Source organism: Sceloporus undulatus, chromosome 2, assembly GCF_019175285.1.
Source record: "Sceloporus undulatus isolate JIND9_A2432 ecotype Alabama chromosome 2, SceUnd_v1.1, whole genome shotgun sequence".
NCBI classification, from domain to species: Eukaryota; Metazoa; Chordata; class Lepidosauria; order Squamata; family Phrynosomatidae; genus Sceloporus; species Sceloporus undulatus.
The window spans coordinates 226926591-226948477 of NC_056523.1; the positions used below are offsets into that span (position 1 = coordinate 226926591).

At 44.8% G+C, this 21887-nt stretch overlaps 1 protein-coding gene across 32 annotated transcripts in view; it reads left to right on the forward strand.

Moving 5' to 3' along the window:
* The window catches only part of ADGRL3 (adhesion G protein-coupled receptor L3), a 459475-nt gene that overhangs the window by 403384 nt on the left and 34204 nt on the right, over positions 1-21887 (forward strand). For 31 of the 32 annotated variants that reach the window (XM_042454258.1, XM_042454256.1, XM_042454257.1 and 28 more), the window contains one exon: positions 14313-14409. In XM_042454258.1, the coding sequence (XP_042310192.1) occupies positions 14313-14409 (97 nt within the window). Of the gene's footprint in view, positions 1-713; positions 852-14312; positions 14410-21887 lie in introns of those variants that run through there. The other variant, XM_042454265.1, reaches the window with a different exon arrangement.

Genomic DNA, 21887 nt, shown 5'->3' on the forward strand with positions numbered 1-21887 from the left:
TTCATCTTTCTTTTTACTCAGTCAGTCATTTCCCCACTCTGACCACTTTTATAAGCCAGGAATGGAAAGGATCTACATCTTACCTCACATCTTTGGGATATACAAACTTGTGTAAACTGTTTACAGTGTGCTGTGTATATATTTTCCATTCATAGACCAAAATGTAGTAAGTTCTTGACACATTAAACTACTTTGCTGGACAGTTCTGAGCAGATGCAATGCTGGCTGAGAAAAATGCCTTTTTCGTTTGTTTGTTTGTTTGTTTGTTTGTTTGTTTGTTTGTTTTTTGCTGCCAGCACCAGCACAAAGTAGGCATTCCTGACAGCTCTAACCTGAGTTCAGACTCAATCTAACTGCTTGTTTTATCCCCAGCCACTCCTTAAGGAAGTAGTTTGGCTCTACTCCATGGGAGAGGATGTGCATCTGTATGTGTGCCTTCAAGTTGCCTGTCGACTTATGGTGACCAGATGAATTTCACTGCATCTTTTTATGCAGGGAATATTCAAAGATGGGTTTGCAAGTTCCATCCTCTGAAAAATAGCTTACAGCACTTGGTACCCATTGGTGGTATCCCATCCAAGTACTAATCAGAGCTGACCCTACTTAGCTTCCTAGATCAGATAGATCTAGTGCCTTTGGAGATTTAGGCCTTATATGGAAGAGGATGCACAGGAGTAATTGTACCCCCTCCCTTGGTTATTTCTTCCAACTAGAGCTTTGACAGAATCACCTGCTGAAAAAGCAACAACAAAAATCCTGAAGAGTAATCAGAAGACCCAGATCCATGAGGCTTCTTTCTCAAATCACCTCAAATGAGCCCCCACGACTGCAGATGCTCCAGGTTCCTGTGAGATTAAACCCCATCAGGTAATGATCTGCCCATGATAACAGCACTACAGAGAGTTCCCACATCCAAAGACCACCACCAGCCTCCCCAGACAGAAAACCAGGTTTGGAATATGTCCTGCAACATGAATGACAAGCCTGTGGCCATTATGGTGGACATGAAATCCTGGCCTCCCTTGACAGGGTAGTCTCAGCATGGATTTTGAATTTTCCCAACACAACAAGCCGAGGGGACTTCAGCAACATCGAGAATTTCTCTGCTAGGAAGGGACTGTGAGCAACCAAGTAGAAGATACACCAGCAGAATCCCTATTCAGTCCCAAATACCTAAGTTCAGAGATACAATTCAAACCTGGCAGCCTGTGAGAAAGGGCACTTGAGGACAAGATGAAGCTGCAACAGACTACTCTACCTCCACCACATCGTCTCCCAAATCTTGCATAGCGCTGCACAGAGATGCCTGGTGTGCAAAGCTGAGAGAGATTTCATAGAATCATGGAGTTGGAAGAGACCACAAGGGCCATCCAGTCCAATCCCCACCATGCAGGAACTCACAATTAAGCCTCTGTTTAAAAAACCTCCAAAGGAGAGACTGTGCCACACTCCAAAGGAGTGTGTTCCACTCTTAACAGGTCTTATTGTCAGGAGGTTCTTCCTAATGTTGAAGTGGAATCTCTTCTTCTGTGGTTTGAATCTGTCTCTGGAACAGCAGAAAACAAGCTTGCTCCAGCCTCAATATGACATCCCTTCAAATACTTAAACAGGGCTATCATATCACCTCTTAACCTTTTCTTCTCCAGGATAAACAGTTCCCTAGGTCTCTCCTATAGGGCTTCATGGTTTCCAGACCTTTCCTCCATCTTCATCCAACCAGGCCTCTGTAATATAAACCAGATTTGTAATCACTGCTGTGTAAAATACTTTCTCCTGCTATTTTTTTAAAATTACACATGTAAATCACCACTCATGAAAAGCACACAGGCAACGTAAAATCATTTTTCTTTACTAAACTTTTAACAAGTCCTCACATATATCATCTGTATTTCATTCCATCCTAAAAATATAAAGTAAAATTCTATGATGCATGATTTTCCAGTATTCAGTACCAGTTTAGCCATTCAAGCAATACTGTTCTCCCTTATCCTGACAAATGAACTGGACATTCCAGGGGTGCTTTTGATCAGTTCACAAGATTGCAAATCTCAAACATGCACATATTCACAAGAATCACTGCACTGAAGATCCTAGAAAGTTTAACATATTGCTCTTAAACTGGGTTTTTTTTGGGTTAATAACTCCCTTCCAAAATAGTCATACATGGACTTTCTTAGCAATTTTGTACCTAATTCAAGTATTAAGTTAATGTCATTGCTTAAACTATTATTATTTTTTAAAAAATGAACAGAGAATATTTATTTTAAAATATTGTTGAAGTTATGAGCTATTACTTTCTAATAAAATACCAGTATTTCAACCAGGATGAGGTACACAAATTTCAACTACATGATGATTGAAAGCTGTTCCAACACTTCTAATAGTTTTATTGAACTGGTTTAATATTCTCTCATGTCATATATGAATCACTCACTGTGCTTCTTAAATAGAAACATTACTTCAATGAGCTAAACATGTGCACACATATGCAGTATCATATGACTCAACATCTGAATATGATCATTGTATTACTAGACATGCGGAGTAAATTCTGTGCTTTTATGAAAAAGTATGATTGTTATGTAAGCCATTGTTTGATAAATCATGTCAGTCAGTACACACATACACACACATATGTAGACATACCCCAAAACTTAGAAATAATCATTATGATCTTTGCATAGGAGACCAGAATACTTTTTAAGAGTAGTACTTTTGCAAGTAGCACACAATTGTTGCAAAAAAAATGGATAATGCTGCACTACTAATTGGCCTCCGAAAACCAAACAAATCTTGCTGCTGTTGAATACCGAGGATCTGGGTGAAGAGAAGCTGGAGAAGGACTGAGAAAACTCTGGCAAGATATTTCTTGCAAAGCAGTAACTTTTAAAAATTGTTTTTCATTAAGTATATATCTATTCATACAAACAAACCAAATACTTGACGTGTACTGTACATACATGACCAAACTGACAACCACATCTATACCTAACATACAGACATTCCATTTAACAATTACAAACATTCACTATTGAGATGCAACCTTTTTGTAACCTAGATAAAATACATTTCCCCCTTCCTAATCTTACTCTTGCTCTTTTTATGTTCCATCATAAAATCAAAGAATCATAGAGTTAGAAGAGACCACAAGGGCCATCCAGTCCAGCCCCCTACTGTGCAGGAAACCAAAATCAAAGGATACCTGACAGATGGCCATCCAGCTTCTCCGAAGAAGGAGACTCCACCACACTCCGATGGAGTGTATTCCACTGTCGAACAGCTCTCACTGTCAGGAATGTTGAGGTGGTATCTCTTTTCCTGCAGTTTGCATCCATTGCTCCTTGTCCTATTTTCTGCAGCAGCAGAAAACATGCTTGCTCCATCCTCAGTATGACACCCCTTCAAATACCTAAACGGGGCTATCATATCACTTCATAGCCATCTCTTCTCCAGGCTTTTTGCCTCCCCCCCCCTTTGCAATCTAGTCTTTAAACCCTTCTATCGCCTATCACCCCCATTTCTGAGATCGATCCTCTGATAGCCATGTCTAGTCTTTTTCAAATTTTTCTAAATTTCCTTCTGAAAGAAGTCTTGTTAATTTGTCCATTTCTGCTAAATCATAAATCTTCTTGATCCGTTCTTATATTTCTGTTTCTTCCTTCCAGTGTCTAGCATAGGTCATTCTAGCTGCAGTAATTAGATGAAATAACACCCTACCATATAATTTTTCAATTTTAGTATCTGTAATAGTCAGTAAGTACATTGCTGGAGTGAATTCTATAGCTGTCTTAAAGATATCTCTTATTATATTATGTATTTCTAACCAGAATTTCTTCACCTTCTTACAAGAGCACCATACATAATAAAAAATACACTTTTCTTTAGAACATTTCCAACATTTGATGTCAACTCCATAAATTTTTGTCAATCTATCTGATGTTAGATACTGTCTATACAACATTTTATAATAGTTTTCTTTCATATCTTGGCTTCCTCTATATTACAATATTTTATACAGGTGATTCTTCCCATTTGATTTGATGTCATGTTTTCTTATAATTATTTTTATATAAGTTGGCATTATTAGAAGTTAAATCTATCCCCAGATATCTTACTTTTCTTCTTCGTGGTCTCTGCGAATCATACAAATGGGTTTCACTGCGCCTGCGCAGTGCTGCTCGGAACCTTCTGGAATCACTGGGCAAAGTTTACTTTGCAACATATAGAAACTTTTTGGCGGTAACTCCGCCCACCCGTTATAAGGCCCCTGCCTTCCCGCTCTTTTCCCCAGTTCCTTTTTTCCGCCACGCTAGCTGCTTCTAGGAACTTTCGCTCGCTCTTGCTTGTTACGGAATCACTTTCACTAGACCTCGGACTGTTTTTGACCACTCTCTTTCTCCCGCCCCGGTAACTTCGGACTTCTTCGGCTTGTTTTTTGACTTCGCTTTTGACTCTCCCTCGGATTTGACGACTCAAAAGGATGCCTGCGCCCTTCAAGAAATGTGATGTCTGCGGGGGCAAGGTGCCCGTCCAGGACCCTCACTCCTCCTGCCTGTTTTGCCTGGGAAGGGACCATGATGCCAGAGCCTGTCACCTCTGTAAGTCTCTGTCCTCCCAAGCCAGGAAGAACCGGGAGTCCCGGCTGACTTCGGCTATTGCCCTGGGGAAGGTCCGGGAGGGACGTCCCCGCTCGTCATCGCTCCCTCTGGCTGCTCCGCCTACGTCTTCTTCACGGGCCAGCGCTTCAAGTGTGGTCTCTGTCCCGGCCGGGACACGGTCTCCGACCACCTCCGATGTGACCCGTGGTCCCCCAAAACCCAGTGTCACTGACGAACCCTCCAAGCCCCCCCAGAAAACCTCGGGGACTGAGGGTTTCGAGCCCAGGGAGAGATCCGGGAGGAAGCCATCCCCGGAGGGCTCGCGCTCGAGAGAGCGTCAGGAGACGGAGGTCCGGACCGCCTCGCTACCGTCCTCCAAGGCGTCGTCGAAGGCATCTCGACACGCTCCCAGGTTGCCCGAGATGGCGGCATCTTCCTCGGGTAAGGCGGCACCATCGGAGAGGGCTAAGCCAGCCAAGACCCACTCCAAGGGACCCACTGTCCTGCATGACTTGCCGGACAATCCCTTCTTCCTGCCTGAAGACCTGGCGGTGACTCCGACGTCTTCCAAGAAGAGGCGTCATACCGAGGTGACCGAGGCAGCTCCGCCCAAAAAGTCCAAGACCAAGTCCAAGACCAAGGATCACACTGGGTCGGAGCGTCCAGCCAAGTCAGCGGAGCGTGCTTCACGCAAGCAACGCTCCCCCTCCAAGGAGACCTCGGAGAGGACCCCCTCGCGCCCGGAGACGGCTGTCTCAGCGCATACAACCACGGTGCTGACCACACCGCTCCCGCCGGCTCAAGATCTGGCCGCCATCAGCGAACCAACTTCTCCCCAGAGGGAGCCATCTCTGCTCTCTGTCCACTCGGATGAGGAGGAGGCTGTCCCGGTTTCTGACACCGACGAGCCGTGGGGGCTGGACAGGGACATGTTCTTTGACACCGAAACTCAAAGATACTACATGTCGGTCCCCAAGGAGAAGGCCTTCAGGGAATTCACCAGGCTTAACTTGCGCCCAGCGATTCCCCAGGGAGACAAACCATCATCCTCCCATGCTGTGGCCTCGTCTTCGGTACCTCGTCGCCCACCTTCCGAGCCACCGACTCCGCAAATCCCGGCTCGCACTCCATCCCGAGCCAAGGTGACTGACATTCCCCTGACGTCTGACTCCGATTCGGACCAGGATCCCTTGCCTCCATCGCGGGAACCTTCAGACGGAGAGGAGGACCCATCCGACCCGCCCTCGCCACAGGAGATGCATCACCCGGGCTCCTCATCACCTACTGATGATGTTCGCTCCTTCAGCGAGCACATCATCAAGATGTGCCGGACTCTTGACATCGAGCTTTCCCCGCCTGAGGAGGAGGCCCGCAATCCGGTAGAACGCCGGGTCCTCGGTCGTGTCCCCACTCCACCCTGCATCCCAATGTTGCCTTCGTTGCAGTCCATTGTGCAGAGGTCATGGGATGCCCCGACTTCGCTCGCCGCGTCCTCCAGGAAGGTCGAAACGCTATACCGGATCTCCCCGCCGGGCTGTCCGTGGTTGACCGACCATCCCAGGCCGAACTCGGCCATTGTGGAGGGGGCACAGCAGACCTTCGTGCCGAAGCAAGCGACGTCCCCGGCAGACCGAGAGGCCAAAAAGATTGATGGCCTGGCTAAGAAGGCCTACTCTTCGGCCGCCCTCACCGTGAAGGCTATAAATTATAATGCCTGTATGGGGGCATACATCCAGGCCTTGATGGAGGGGATTTCGCCCATCATCCCTGACGTCCCTGATGAGGTCCAACGTCGCTTGGTGGAGATCCGCAATGAGGCCCACTCGATGAGTTGGATCATCACCGCCTCCAGGAACGTCGCCGACTGCGCGGGACGAGGCATGGCAGCATCACTAGCTCTGCGCCGGCATGCCTGGTTGAGGGGATCGGACCTCAACGCCAACGTTAAATCGGCCATTGAGGACATGCCACTGGACGGTACTGGCCTTTTCCACGCCGACACTGACGAGCGTCTGAACCGCAAGTTCAGAATGAAGGCTGCGGCTAAGAAGCACGGGATGTCGTCCACCCCCATCTCGCCTTTCAGAAGGAGGCACCGTCCTTGGCCGCCGCAAGGTCAGTCCCAGGGCTCCTTTTCTCAAGACCGACAGCCTCAGCAGCAGGGCTTGCAGAGGCGCCGTTACCCCTCGCAGTCTTCCTCCTCCTCTGGCCGTCGTAATTTCCCGCCTCGGTACCGCAAGTCCCGCCGGCAGGACACCGACCAGGGGAAGAAGAGAGCCTGAAGGGACGCAGCGCACTTCGTTTCCCCTTCGCCCTTATTCTTTTTGGACATCCTGAGGCCTTTTGTTAACATCTGGGCCTCGATAACATCGGACTCGTGGGTCCTTAACATCGTCCGCAGGGGATATGCCCTCGAGTTCCAAGAGCTCCCTCCAACCGGAGCGTTTATGTCCACTCTCCCCTCGGACACCCTTCTCGACGAAGTGCGCACTCTACTGGAAAAAGGGGCAATCTCCCCTTTACCGCCCGAGCAATTCTCTAGGGTTTTTTTCTCCAGGTACTTCACGGTACCGAAGGCGGATGGGGGAATCAGGCCCATCCTGGACTTGAGACAATTAAATCTGTTCCTTGAATACCGTCGCTTTCGAATGGTAACCTTGGCCTCCATTCTGCCTCTGCTCCATCAGGGCCTGTGGTTTGCAACCGTCGACCTGAAGGATGCCTACTTCCACATCGGGATCCGGGAGTCTCATCGAAGATTCCTCGCCTTCGCTGTGGGCTCCGTCGCGTACCACTACAACATCCTCCCCTTCGGCCTTGCCACGGCACCGAGAGTCTTCACGAAGTGCATGGCACCGGTGGTGGCCTACCTTCATCAGAAGGGGTTCATGGTCTTTCCATACCTGGACGACTGGTTGTTCGCTGCCGAATCCCAGAGAGAACTGCAGGAGGCACTCTCATTCGCCTTACGCCTTTTGGACTCCCTCGGTCTGGTCATCAACTGAGAGAAGTCCCACTTCACACCTTCCAGGCAGGTCAAGTTCATCGGGGCCATCCTCGACTCCGAAACATGCTCCGCCTTTCTCCCTCCAGACCGTTTCCAGGCGCTGACGACTTCGATCGGGCCTTGCATCTCTCACAGAAGGGTGAGGGCCAGGGATGTCCAAGTCGCCCTCAGCCACATGGCATCGACGACTTTCGTCACACCATGGTCAAGACTCCGCCTTCGACCTCTTCAGTCCTGGTTCCTCTTGGCCTTCTCCCCGATGACAGGACATTGTGTTGCCGACCCTCGCTTCCAATCCAAGTTCGGATGCGGAGCGGAGCCTGCACTCTCTTGATGTCAGGAGAGCGTTGGCTTTTTACCTGGACAGAACTGCTGCCTCCAGTCGGTCCGAGAGACTTTTCCAGTGTTACTCCGAACCGAAGAAGGGGTTGCCTGTGTCTGCGCAGAGGTTCTCCAAATGGGTGGTCGGTACCATCCACCTCTGCTATGAACTCTTAGGCAAACCTCTCCCCAGCAGGGTTCGGTCCCATTCTACAAGGTCAATGTCAGCGTCCTCCGCATTCCTCTCGGGGATTCCTTTGGAGGATGTCTGTAAGGCTGCTGTCTGGTCCCAACCTCTGACTTTTATCAAACATTATAGGTTGGACACCAGAGCCATTCAAGACGCAGCTTTCGGGAGGGCTGTGTTGGTTTCAGGGCTGCATTGATTGCATCACTGATGGTTGTGTTTCAGCATTTATGTAAATAATGCCTTTTTGTTTCCATTCTGTGAATGTCGGTTTGCACTATTTCATTGAGATAGGTCTTGCACGACCTTATCTTCCCTTCTCAGGTTTAGCAATGTTGTTGCTATGTTTGGTTTGTGCAAAAACAAAAGACTGACTCCTTTATGGTTCAAGGTGTTTATTATTGTAATAAATATACCTTTGGTTTACCATAGCTTTGGTCTCAGGACACTCCCTCCGCCGCATACCTAAGCTTGTCAGTCTAAACCCATTTGTATGATTCGCAGAGACCACGAAGAAGAAGGACAGGTTGCTTACCTGTAACGGTATTTCTTCGAGTGGTCATCTGCGAATACATACAAAGCCCACCCGTCCATCCCCTCAGTGTCCTGCTCTTATTGGCTCTTTCCATCGCCTGCTTGGCGGAAAAATTGCGGAAGTGGGGGAAAGAGCGGGAAGGCAGGGGCCTTATAACGGGTGGGCGGAGTTACCGCCAAAAAGTTTCTATATGTTGCAAAGTAAACTTTGCCCAGTGATTCCAGAAGGTTCCGAGCAGCACTGCGCAGGCGCAGTGAAACCCATTTGTATGTATTTGCAGATGACCACTTGAAGAAATACCGTTACAGGTAAGCAACCTGTCCTTTTACATATTTCAAAACCAGATCTCTCTGTCAATTTCTCTTCTTTCTCTTGTGATATATTTTTGTCAACATTTTGGTTTTTCCCTCATTAATTGTCAGTCCAAATATTATTATTTTTTTCAAATTCTTTTAGGGGTGAAACAAACAGCCCTTGAGGGACAGCTTGACACCGCTCCTTTGCACGCCAGGTTGGAACTGTGGTAACCACACGCCACGGTCCCAACCTGGCTTTTCTACCACCACCATGGTTTTGTGGCACTCTTGGATGTAGTTTCATTTTGTTAGCTTTGGTCCAGCTTTCTAGTATATTCAGGTCATTTTGAATTTTGATCCAGTTCTCTGGAGTATTAGCTATTCTTCCTAATTTGATGTCATCTGCAAATTTAATTAGTATGCCCCTAATTCTGTCATTTAAATCATTGATAAAGATGTTGAACAGCACTGGGCCCAGGACAGAGCCCTGTGGGACCCCACTGGTCACTTCTCTCCAGAATGAAAAGGTGCCATTGTTGAGCACCCTTTGGGTTTGGCTGGTCAACCAATTACAAATCCATGTAACAGTTGCCTTGTCTAGCCCACATTCTACAAGCTTGTTTGCAAGAATGTCATGGCAAACCTTGTCAAAGGCCTTACTGAAATCAAGATATACTCTATCCACAGCATTCCCTTCATCTACCAAGCTGGTAATTTTATCAAAAAAAGAGATTAGATTTGTCTGGCATGACTTGTTTCCCTGAAACCCATGTTGACTTTTTGTGATTATGGCATTGCTTTCTAGATGTTCACAGACTCTCTGTTTAATGATCTGCTCTAGAATCTTTCCTAGTATTGATGTGAGACTAACTGGACGATAATTGTTGGGATCCTCTTTTTTTCCCTTTGTGAAGATGGGGACAACGTTTGCCCTCCTCCAGTCTGATGGGACTTCTCCTGTTCTCCCGGAGTTCTCAAAGATTATTGCCAATGGCTCTGATATTACATTTGCCAGTTCTTTTTATACCCTTGGATGTAGTTCATCAGGTCCTGGAGACTTAAATTCATTTAGATTAACAAGATATTCCTGTACTATCTCTTTACTTATTCTGTGCTGAAATTCCCCTATTCTGTCCTCTGCCCCATTATCCTCAGGTTGAGCACCCTTTTCCTTTTCTGAGAACACTGAGGTAAAGAAGGTGTTGAGTAATTCTGCCTTTTCTCTGTCCCCGTTAGCATTTTGCCATCTTCCCCACACAGTGGCCCTACCATTTTCTTCATCCTCTTCATTTTGCTGCGGACATACCCACAAAAGCCCTTTTTGTTGTTCTTAACCTCTCTAGCAAGCCTGAGTTCATTCTGCGCTTTAGCTTTTCCAACTTTGCCCCTACACATGTCTGCTATTTCTTTGAATTCCTTTTTCATGATTTCCCCCTTTTTCCATTTCTAATACATGTTCTGTTTAAAGCTTATCTCAGTTGAAAGTTTCTTAGTCATCCATCCTACCAAGAGCCCCGTAATCCCGTCTGATGTTCTGCAGGCTGTGTCTTGCAGTATCATTGGTTCCCATGTGGACCAAGAGGAAGGGATATTGGTCAGTAGGCTTGACCAGTCTTGTCAACCTCTCTGTCACATCACGGATCTTTGCCCCGGGGAGACAACACACCTCTCAAGACATCTTGTCAGGCCTACAAATCACTGCTTCTGTACCCCTCAACAAGGAGTCCCCCACTACGACCACACGCCTTCTCCAAGGCTTAGCAGCGACTGTTCCCTCGGGTGGGACTCTCAGGCTTCCCTGCTCTGTCCCTGAAGTCTATCCATGCTGTTCTTCTTCGTCCTCCTTGGTAAGGGAAAGAGCTTCGGATCAATTCTCTAGCTGCAAGCTCCCAGAACAATCCCTTCTTGGCCTATTTCTCTGTGTGACATTCCTCCAGTTGTCTGCCTCCTGTGTGTGTGAAGTGCCTTCCTCCGCCCCAGCAACTTCCTCTGTGTGGTATTCATCCAAGATGGTTAGTTCTGTTCTGTCCAGGAAACCTCTTGCTCCCTAATAATGCTGTTGTGTAACTACTCTGGACTCCAGCTGCTGTACTTTCTCCTCCAAGAGTGCTACCAACTTGCACTTGGTGTATGTGAAGTTCTCCACTTCTGTAGGCAAGAAGACAAACATCCCACAAGTGTTGCATGTGACTGCAGCAGTTCCTTCAGTGTCTATACTGCGAGATCTTTAGTAATGACTGAAACAGGACTGTGGGCTTCCTCCTCAAAAATTCCTCTGGTAAACACCAACATTAAGGCCCCTGATGACCTGGCCTTTTCACCAGTCTCTGGCAGCGAGCTCAATCTGCTGGGAATATAACATTATAGGAATGTCCCGGCTGCTAGCTTGTACTTAATGGCAAGGTTCTGACTCAAGGTTTGCTTGTCACCTGCTTCCTCTGCTGTAGATTTCTTTGGATCTAAAAAAAATTGTGCACCATTAGCTCCTTCTCTCTTTCTCCTCTCTATGGCAGGAACTGGTCTGAAATATATGTATATATAATGATATATATTCCTTACCCAATTTTTCCCCAATAGCCTCACATTCTTTTCTCTTATGTGGGTCTCCTGAAGACACACTACAGTTATCCCTCCATATTTGTGGATTTGATATTTGTGGATTTGATTATTCATGGATTTGATTAATAGGCTCTCTCTAGTAATATCTAGGTCCTCCAGTGCAACTCTATGGTCAACTTTAACTAAAAGTTGCACTGAAAGACCTAGAGATTCCTAGAGAGGATACACTAATAGGCATTTGTGGTCAGTGTCTCTCAGACGTTGGCCACAGAGTTGTCCTAGAGGACCTAGAGTTTCCTACAGAGGTGTCCTCTCGGTAAAAACATGGTGTTTTTGTTATTTGCGGTTTTTCCATATTCATGGGGGTCTTGTGCCCCTAACCCTAGCGAATGTGGAGGGACAACTGTATATGTTATTTGCTTTTATTCAAATAATGAAATGTTTTGCTTCCTTTCTGTGAAATATTGAAACCTTTTATATTCCAAGAAAGCATATTCAGATTCATTTAAAGACTTTATCTGTATTTCTCTACTTTCATTTACCAACATAAACTTCTTTAAGACTTAGGGGCAAAACAGACTTCCCCTTTGCGTTGATGTTTGGGCAGCTTCAGAGCGCTGCATTTTGATGCTGCACGCTCTGAAGCTGCTTGAAAGCCCACTTTACGCTGCCCAGCTTCCCACAAATGGGCTGGCTTCTGGGTGCTCCAGCGGCATGGCCAGCCCCCTTTTACTTGGCCCCCGGCAGTGAGGTTAGCTTCTGGGATTTCAGGTGCAAGTATTTTGGGTTGATATTTTAAATGTTTAGGGCTGGTGAAAAAAATCCAGATATTCTGTGACACCCTATTTTTGTTGCCGGTGGAGATGTTGTCCCTTTTGCTACTCCAGTATTACGGCAACATCATTACTTGCAACATGTAATCTCCAAATATCTGGAGAAGAGCATCTCAAGTAAAATGAAGCATCTTACAGCCTAATACACTTGAAAAGTTTAAGTGCTTTGCAGTATTACCAATGTGGACAAAAGCAAGCAATGGCAGTCCAAAAAGAAGGAGTGTCAAGGGGGAAAAGAGGGGAGGCATTCCTGAGCAGCCATTCCAAAGGCTTGCAGTTTTGCACCAAAACAGATGGATACAGACCAGAAAGTTTTGCCCATAATTCCAAGTATGTTCCTCATATATCAATAAATAGAGAGATACATATTTCTTAACAATTTAATCTTAATTGGCCATAAGCATTTTATAGTCCATTTCCACATGCAAATCCAGGAAAACCAGAATTTTATAATAAAATATTATACCATATGTGTTTCTGAAATGGTAAACCATATCAGTTAATTTCCTAGTCTGATATGGAAAAGAAAATTGACCCAGGACAGTATATGTGTTTATTGTATCTTTGATATCTTCGCATAACCAAATTTGATTTTAATGTGATATTTCATATTGCATACTGCATTATCTTCATATTGTAAAGGAATCCAACTTTCAGTCTGAATTAACATTTAAACCATATATTACTGCAGCGAGTTGTGATTCAGCTAGGCTTCTAAATTCATCCCACCCTTTGTGCACACTCTTTATAATTAAGTTGTAGGCAACACTGTACACTTTGTGACCTCTTAAACAATGCATCACAATATGAGTTTGTAGGAGCACGTTAAACAATTAATTTCTGCAAATAATAATAATAATAATAATAATAATAATAATAATAATAATAATGTTTATTTATATACCGCTTTTCCAAATTAGATCAAAGCGGTGTACAACAGGAAGTACAATACAATATCCAAAGTCAAAATAAAACATAACAGGCCGCTCTCCCCCTCAAGATGGTGGTCAGAAGGAGGGCTCTTTGTCTTCAGGCCAGGCCTCTCTCCCCCTCACATGGAATAGAAGGCTAGATTATAAGTTTTACAGATAACATCAAATGGTGTGTGTGTGTGTGTCCCAAGCATCTCAAAGGTAAAGGTAAAAGTAGTCATTTGACATGAATGTCTAGTCATAATCAACTGTAGGGGGTGGTGCTCATCTCCGTTTCTAAGCCGAAGAGCCAGCATTGTCTGAGGACTGCTGTGGCCAGCATGACTGCACCAAATGCTGTTACCTTCCCACTTTAGTGGTACCTATCTATCTACTTGCATTTGCATGATTTTGAACTGATACCCAGAAGCTGGGACTAGTGACAGGAGCAGCACTCGGGCCTCGAACTGCCAACCTTTTGATCTTCTGATCATCAGAATTGGTGTCTAAACCACTAAGCCATCGCACTAAGCCAGAGCACCTAACAGATAATTAAATCAGACTTACAAAATAAATAATACATGACCCAACTACTGGGTCAGCTTGGCCATGGCAAACCTCCTCTGAACAACTCTTGCCAAGTAATAGGTTTACCTTAGGGCTGCCACAATAATTTAGAAATGACTTGAAGGCACACAACAACAACAAACAAACAAACAAACAGAAGGGCAGGGGTGGGGAGATGAAGTACATGGGAGACCAGCTACTCTTCTCTCCCTCAAGGAGGCCACAGAGAGAGGCATGGCAAATGGGAAATCGAGGGTCTCTTTGGGCCCCAGGCCCACCAGCCATTCTTCTATCCTTCAGAGGCCAGAACCGTGTTTTTCCGGGGTTTGGTTTCTTGGGGTTTGGAGGGGTTGTTGGGCATTTTGAGTACCAGCGAAGCCTGTTCTCTAGATTATGGGGGAGAAGAGGGGTCTCGGATCCCCCTCAGGCCCCACTGCTCCTGGGGGTCTGCTCAGAGTTCACCCTCTTCTCCTTCCTTTTCGTCTTCCCTTTCTCCAGAGCCGCATTCGCAGGATGTGGAACGACACTGTTCGAAAGCAGTCCGAGTCGTCCTTCATCACTGGTGATATAAACAGTTCAGCATCACTCAACAGAGGTAATTATGAACTTTTCAAATATGTGTGACTGTTGCAATGTTAAAGGTGTTTAAATGGCAATGCCCAGTTGGCTTTGAAATGTGCTGTACCTTGTTCTCTTGCATGAAAATGTACTAAAAGGAAAATAATGCATGCTGCAATACTCTTCAGCAACTAAAAGGGTTTTCTTCTGTTTTAAAAAAAATTCTTATATTTTTACCTCCCATTTGCACAAGTGATGGTGCTGAGGGCAGAAAGATAGAGCATTCCTGTAGTCATTTGTGAGTTTGTGAATCTTCCTTGCCAGAAATGAAACAGGCAGCAGAGAGAGACAAGAGCGAGTCGGGTGCTGGCCATTTAGGGTTCCTTGGAGAGTGGAACAGGACGGAAGGCTATGGGAGTGAAAGGCAGTTGCTGCTCTGCATAAAGCAGAATCTTTTCAGTATCCAAAATGGGTGGCTGACTCACATCCAGAGCTTTGGCGGGAAATCGTTTAAAATGTGAAGTAACTAATGAATGGACTCAGTGAAGTTTAAACTGAGTTTGGGAAACAGGATTTTCAATACCTGGGAAGGAAGATTTGAATCCAGTTCCAGTTGGAAGGCTGTGAATAATCCTCTCCCATGGACCGTCCATTCTTCTTTCAACCTACCCCTTTATTCTTTCTGCCATTTCCTTTTTCCATCTTTGCGTCCAGCAAGTCCTCTTCCCCACTCCTTCTTAGGCCTTGCCTTTTTGGGGTCAAAAGCCCCTCTATCAACACATGTGCTCCTTTTGCACAACACACAGCAACCTCTGGCAAAATCTGTAGGCTTCCTCATAACCCCACTTGCCCGGGAATGGACAAGTTGTGGTTAGCTTTCAAACACTTGGATGCAGGCCCGAATCATGCCGAGGGGGCTGATGCCCACAAGGCCCGCGCCATTCCCGCACAGAGAAGAAGAGACCTGCCTCTGGAGACCCCCACCATGGGGGTCAAGACCCCTTTCCTCTCTCTCTCACTATTACATGGGTGAGACCACCATCAGGAGAAGCAGCGGCAGGTGAAACAAGCTTCTCCATGGAGCTCTTGGGGATGGGTCAGCCAGGCCAATGTAGTATTGACCTCTGACTTGCACCAACAATGTGGGACAGAGTGTGGGGCCAGTGCATAATGCTCCGAGTGACCTGGATATCTGACTGGCCCTTGGACTCCTGGCTGGGGGCTGTGGCTCCATCCGTGAGCAGCCAGAAACTTCTTATGGGCCCTGAACCTGAAAGTGTGCTCTGGAATCCCTTCTAATTGCAGTGGCTGTATTCCAAAGATGCTTATGTTCTCCTTGGAACTAAAGCAGGTTAGTTTTGTCTGAAAGATACCCAAATCACCTACCTGTTCGGAATAAAATAAGAAGAAATTACAATCTCTCTTGTGTTAAATAGCCATATTGTGGCAAAGCAATTACATGTATTACTGGATTACTGTGGTTGATTGCTTGTGGGCTACAATTTACTCGGAGCAAAGACAGGTAAGGAAGGGTGTGGAATTTCTCTGAGATTTATTAAACACTCTGGAGAGCAGAAAACACCATTAGATGGTGGTTTGATTGTTATTTGAAAATTATTTGTGTTTTGATAATTTGGACCTTGGTGTTGGTGAGTTCTCAAAGCTCTGTTAATATCGATCGATCAACTATCCAGAAATGACCTGTGATTGTCATACTCACACTGTATGCATTGGAGCCTCTTTATTTGCTTAGTGTAAAATAACTGCAAACAGGAAAATAGGAAATGTGGAAACTGCAATTCCTTCTCTCCCACCTTTCTTCAGCAAGATGGAATACAACTCACCCACCCACATACACACATGCCCACCAGCATCTGTTATTACTTTGAGACTTTTGCACCGTGATAGACACTTAAATCACCCATCATGATTTCATCTTTCTCGATAACTGATTATGGCCACTGCTAATACCAGCATTTTGGTTCACTTTTCCAGTGGAATGCCCTTTTGCCCACCACTTGTTTCACAGTGGCTTGGGCAGTAGGCTTGCCATATCCTGGGAACTGGCCCGTTTCTGGGGAGCGGGCACAGTCCGTCCGCTCTCCCTGTTTCCGCGGTGGCGGGCCGGCTCCAGCTCCCAGCCGGCTGCTGAGCTGAGGAAGCACAGCAGGACTGGAGCTGGCAGGGCTCTGCCGGTCTGCCCTGCCCCCTGTTGGCCAGCCCTCAAGAGCAGGCAGGGACCCGCCTCTGCACCTTTATTGGGCCTGTGCATGGGTGGCAGCAAGCCGTCGAGGGCTGAGAGCGAGGAGGAGCAGGCTGGGCTGGCAGCAGTAGCACACCAAGTAGGACAGGGGGGATGGGGCAGGAGGAAGGGCCCTTATTCTGGCACCCCATGGGGCCATTTTCATCAGCCTTTTTGGCTCTAGGGAGGCCGGCCTGGGGGGGGGAGGAAGGGCCCTTTCCTGGCGCCCCATGGCACCATTTTCAGCCTTTTTGGCCACTGAGAGAGGCAGGGAGCGGGAGGGGATGGCTAGATGCCTGGAAGGGGACAATGGGACATGCAGTTTGCAATGGCACAAGGGACGCCGTCATGTTTCAAATGCCGTAAGAAGCTGGAAGTGTGGGAACATGTAGTTTGTAAGGCACAAGGGACTGCCTGCCCTGTTTCAAATGCTAAGATGCGTGGAAGTGTGGGACATGTAGTTTGCAATGGCACAAGGGACCGCCTGTTCTGTTCAAATGCTAAGAATTCTTGGAAGTGTGGGGACATGTAGTTGCAAGGGCACAAGGGACGCCTGTCTGTTCAAATGCTAAGATGCGGAGTGGGGACAGAGTGGCAAGGAAAAGGGACTGCGCTGTTCAAATGCTGAAGAATGTGGAAGGTGGGACATGTAGTTGGCACATTAGCTCTTCTCTCTTTCCCTCTCTGTGGTAGGAACGGTCTGAAATATATGTTAATATGATGATATATATCCGTACCCAATGTTGAAGGTGAGAGCAGCCAGTTCCGCAGGTGATCCAAAAGATCATAGCTCTGCTGGTTTGTACATTATTGGCAAGGGCAAATGAAGTTGGTTTATATAAAATATGAACCTAACAAATTTATCTTCCATCACCATGTGGGCAGATGGGAAAAGATGCCTTGAGGTATAAAACCTCATTTCAATTCGTGTATACGTGGGGAAAGGCTTGCTGTGTTCTTAATTTTGGACTGTAAATTTTCAAAGGTGTTTGAGGACAGTGTTTAATTTCTAAAATGACAAATACAGGGAAAGTGGTGGTAAGAGGGGAAGCATTGCTATCTGCCCTATAAGCTCTTGCTGGTGTGTGTGTGTGTTAAAGAAGGTGCTAGGAGAGGAGTGAAGAGATGAGAGGAGAGTTTGTGGCACTTGCTGAAATGTTCAGAGGCATTTTTAATTTATTCCTGTGGGTGAGTGGTGGAAGCCAGGGAGCTTTTACATGCTCAGTAGTCAACAAGGAAGCTAGATAAGAGATCTCTGGCTGCAAATGGTGTCAACCTGGATTATTTCTGTAGTGCAGATGGGTTCCTGAACCTGTTTGTTCTGTTCTGGAGGAGGTCCTGGGCCAGCAGCAGAGGCTGAGTTTTGGAACACTGCTTCTCAGTTTCCTCTGACTTTGCTCCTCTCATCTTTGACTCCAATACAGCTCACAAGATTTAGACAACTCATGGCTACAGGAAAATAATTTGCATAAATGTTCTTACACATGATCTTCTTTCTGTTTCCCATTAATAGTAATAGGCTCCCCAGATGTTGTGCCAACTCCCCTCCCTCCCTAACAGCAGTGGCACCCCTAGAGTTCTGAGGCCCCATTAAAAAATATGGAACCCAGGAAGACAAAATTCATTTCCCCCTCTATATATGAAACTGCCATGAATGCATATATAAATATGTTGTTCACATTTACTGCAGTTAAGTTTTGTTTCAATGAGAAGAGGACATTATTTGACATATAGTGTTAAAATACATGTATGCATGTCTTGAACAAAAAAGCATGCTACTTTCTCCATGTATATTGCCTTTAGATAAACCAACACTCTTCCCTTGTGCACACAAAAACCCTTTAAGAGCTTATTGTGATAGCCAGTTCATTGCTAAATAACAATATAGAAGTTAGTCATTTAAGAGTCAATTCTGTAATATCCTATTTAATGAGAAGATCCTTTTTAAAGTAATGTCTTCAGTCAAATTGCCACTCTTGACTTTATATTCATCTGAAGTCAGTAACAATCCTACTTAGGTGTTCTTGTGATACAGAAGAACACAAATCATTTTGTATCCATTTCACCACTGAAAATGGCCTCTCGGCACCACAACTGTTCCCACTATAATGCAAAGTACTACACATAAATTGAGATAAATACATTGAATAATATACTTAGGAATATATTGAAGGGCTGCCAAAAACTACCCACATTACTTGAGATTGATTATAGAACCTGAAATAACTCTTGATGTCAATCTGAATTAAAATGTCTGTTGAATCAAAATGCCTCCCTCAAGGTATAAACATAAAAGTTGTACGTGGGTTTTTTTTGGCAGTAATCATGCAAGATATTTCACAAACTACTTGGGACATACCTGAAAATCTTTTACAAAACCCACATAAATCGAGGGTGCAGGGAACAACAGTTTCATCCTGTTGTGGCTTCCAAGGAGTTGTATTCTTAGCCCCACTGGCTTTACAGGTTTCATGCAGCAAGGTGGAAACAGCAATAAGAGATATTGGAAAGAGTAAATCACCAGGAACATATGATATTACAATAAAATTGCTACAATCCACACAGACAAATCAATTCTAGTAATAAATAAAATATGCCAACACATATGGAAAACAAAACAATGCCCAACAGGCTGGAAACAATCTATAAACATCCAAATCCACAAAAAGGGAGACACAAAAGATTGCAGCAAATATAGGACTATAGCATTACTATCCCATGCAAGCAAAATTATTTCAAAATTCTACAACATAGACACCAATCATATATGGAGAGAGAAATCCCAGAGGTACAAGCAGGGTTCAGGAAAGGAAGAGGCACTAGGGATCACATTACAAACATACGATGGCTAATGGAGTGCACTAAAGAATTCCAAAAGGATATTATTAGCATATGTTGTATAGACTACAGCAAAGCCTTTGACTGTATAGATCGCAAAAAGCTTTGGAAATTAAAGAAATAGGAGTACCATTACATTTGGTAGTCCTCATAAGGAATCTGTACTCAGGAAAAGAGGCTATGGTTATAAACAGAATAGGAAGAAACAGAATAGTTCCAAATTGGCAAAAGGGTCAGGCAAGGCTGCATTCTGTCACCCTGCTTGTTCAATAAAGAAAACAAAAATCATGACCACAGAGGAAATACATAAACTCAACCCAGACAATGAGGAAATTGAAATAGTTAAAGAATTACTATACCTTGGATCAAATATTGTCCAGGAAGGAGATTGCAGTCAAGAAACCAGAAGAAGAATAGGAACAGGAAGGGCAGCTATAAAGGAACTCAAAAAGATCCTAAAGTTTAAAAATATACAATTGATCAATAAAGTTAGAATCGTCTAATCCATTGTATTCCTCATCACATATATGGTGGACAGTGAAGAAAGCTGAGAGAAGAGAGCTGGGGAATACCATGGACAGCCAAAAAGACAAACAAATTAAACTTGAACTCTCCCTGGAAGTCATGATGATGAAACTGAGGCTGTTATACACTGGCCACTTCATGAGAAGGCACAAATCATTATAAAAGAGAATAATGCTAGGAAAGGTAGAAGGTAATAGAGGGAAGACCACACGCCAAATGGCTAGACTCAATCTGGGCCTGAATCTATAGGACATGTGGGGGACAGGGGTCTTGGGGATGTCTCACCCATAAGGTTGCTATGAAATAGGTCAACTTGACAGCAGTTAGCAGCAACAAAGCAGATTTGAGAATATCAGTACTACAGTATGACATTTTATTTCAGTGAGAGCCTTGCGTTATATCTCTTTTGTAATGTACAGTGCGCCCTTCCCTTACGCGAGGATCCATTTTGGACACACACACCTGCATACAGGAAATACCGTGTGTGATGGAGCCCCATTGAAAACAATGGGGCTCATGTCCATGGTGCGACACAGTGTGTTCACCACAGGCATACACACCATTGCCTCTTCTGGTATGCGGCTTTCAGCATATGCTAAAATCCATGTATGGCATGTCCGCATATGATGCGGGCGCACTGTATTTCATTTTAAAACAGTAATGTGATAAATAAGAAATATAAATCAGAAAAACAGCATTGGGAAACTGGGAATCTTTTAAAGAATGGAGAGGCGAAAATTTAATATTATAATCTTTTCTTAATTTAGAAAATTCAGAGTATTTTATTTATTATTTATTTATTTCATTTGTATGCCGCCTTTCTCCCAGGAGGGACCCAAGGCAGCACGCAGATAAAAAACATTTTAAAAATTCAATAAAAGTCAAAGCAATTAAAATAATCTACAAACAATATAAAATTACCTAAAAATATACAAAAGAGTTGCTGACATTTTGGACATGTCCACAGTATCTTAGCTTCAACAAGGACATGTATGGATAGCAATGTAAAATCCATTAGTCTCGTAGTCCTCAGACTAACATCTAGTTCACAGGCTTCTCCATGTTCACTGATGCTTATTGGAGGTTTTTGTCCCCTGGGGGAAATTTCTCATGATCTAGGGTTTTGGAAGGTTTTTAATCCAAGTACAAATCTTATACATGCTGCTTCCATCCTTTACATGCTCATTAGAATCCAGAGACTGAACCCTTTCAGCTAGCTTTAAACAGTTCACCTCGGAAAAGCGATAGGTTTCCCTAAGCTGCCATCTACTTTCTGAGGCCATGTCCCTCACTGCTCTAAGCATGCTGTATCCTCCTTCCCAGCGACTAGATGGGCGATGGGGCACTTTCAGACTGAAATGGTCGAAATTAATTGTGATTTTTTAAAAAAATCTTAGATCTGGGTTGTTTTGCTTTCATTTCTTTTACATTTGTATTTGAGTGGCCTCTTGCTATTTTTGAAAATCATTTTTAAGGCATCAAGAAACACTGTCTGTGTCATATTCAGTTTTAGTTTCGCTTACAGATCAGCCTTCACAATGCTATCACTCAACCTCTTTCTGTCATTAGTCTGTAAACTCATTCAAAATAGGCATTAGATACAGGAATGAAAAGGGCAAAATATTCCAGTTTCTTTATTTGGATGCCACTACCTCCTGGCATTTCTCTAGCACCATTTATCCATAAGTGGTTTCCATGATTTCCCCTCAAACTTAATGACTATGGTGCTCTCATACATCTTCTTGCTCAGAATTCCTGATTCCCATGTACAGCTAGGCTTGCTTCTCCCACTACCCCAGCCTTCAGCAGATGTATCAACGTACCCATGAAATGATGGCCTTTTCCTAAATCCCAGCAATAACTGGGTAGATTTGCCTTGCATGTGTGAGACAAAAGCAGTAACTTGTTAA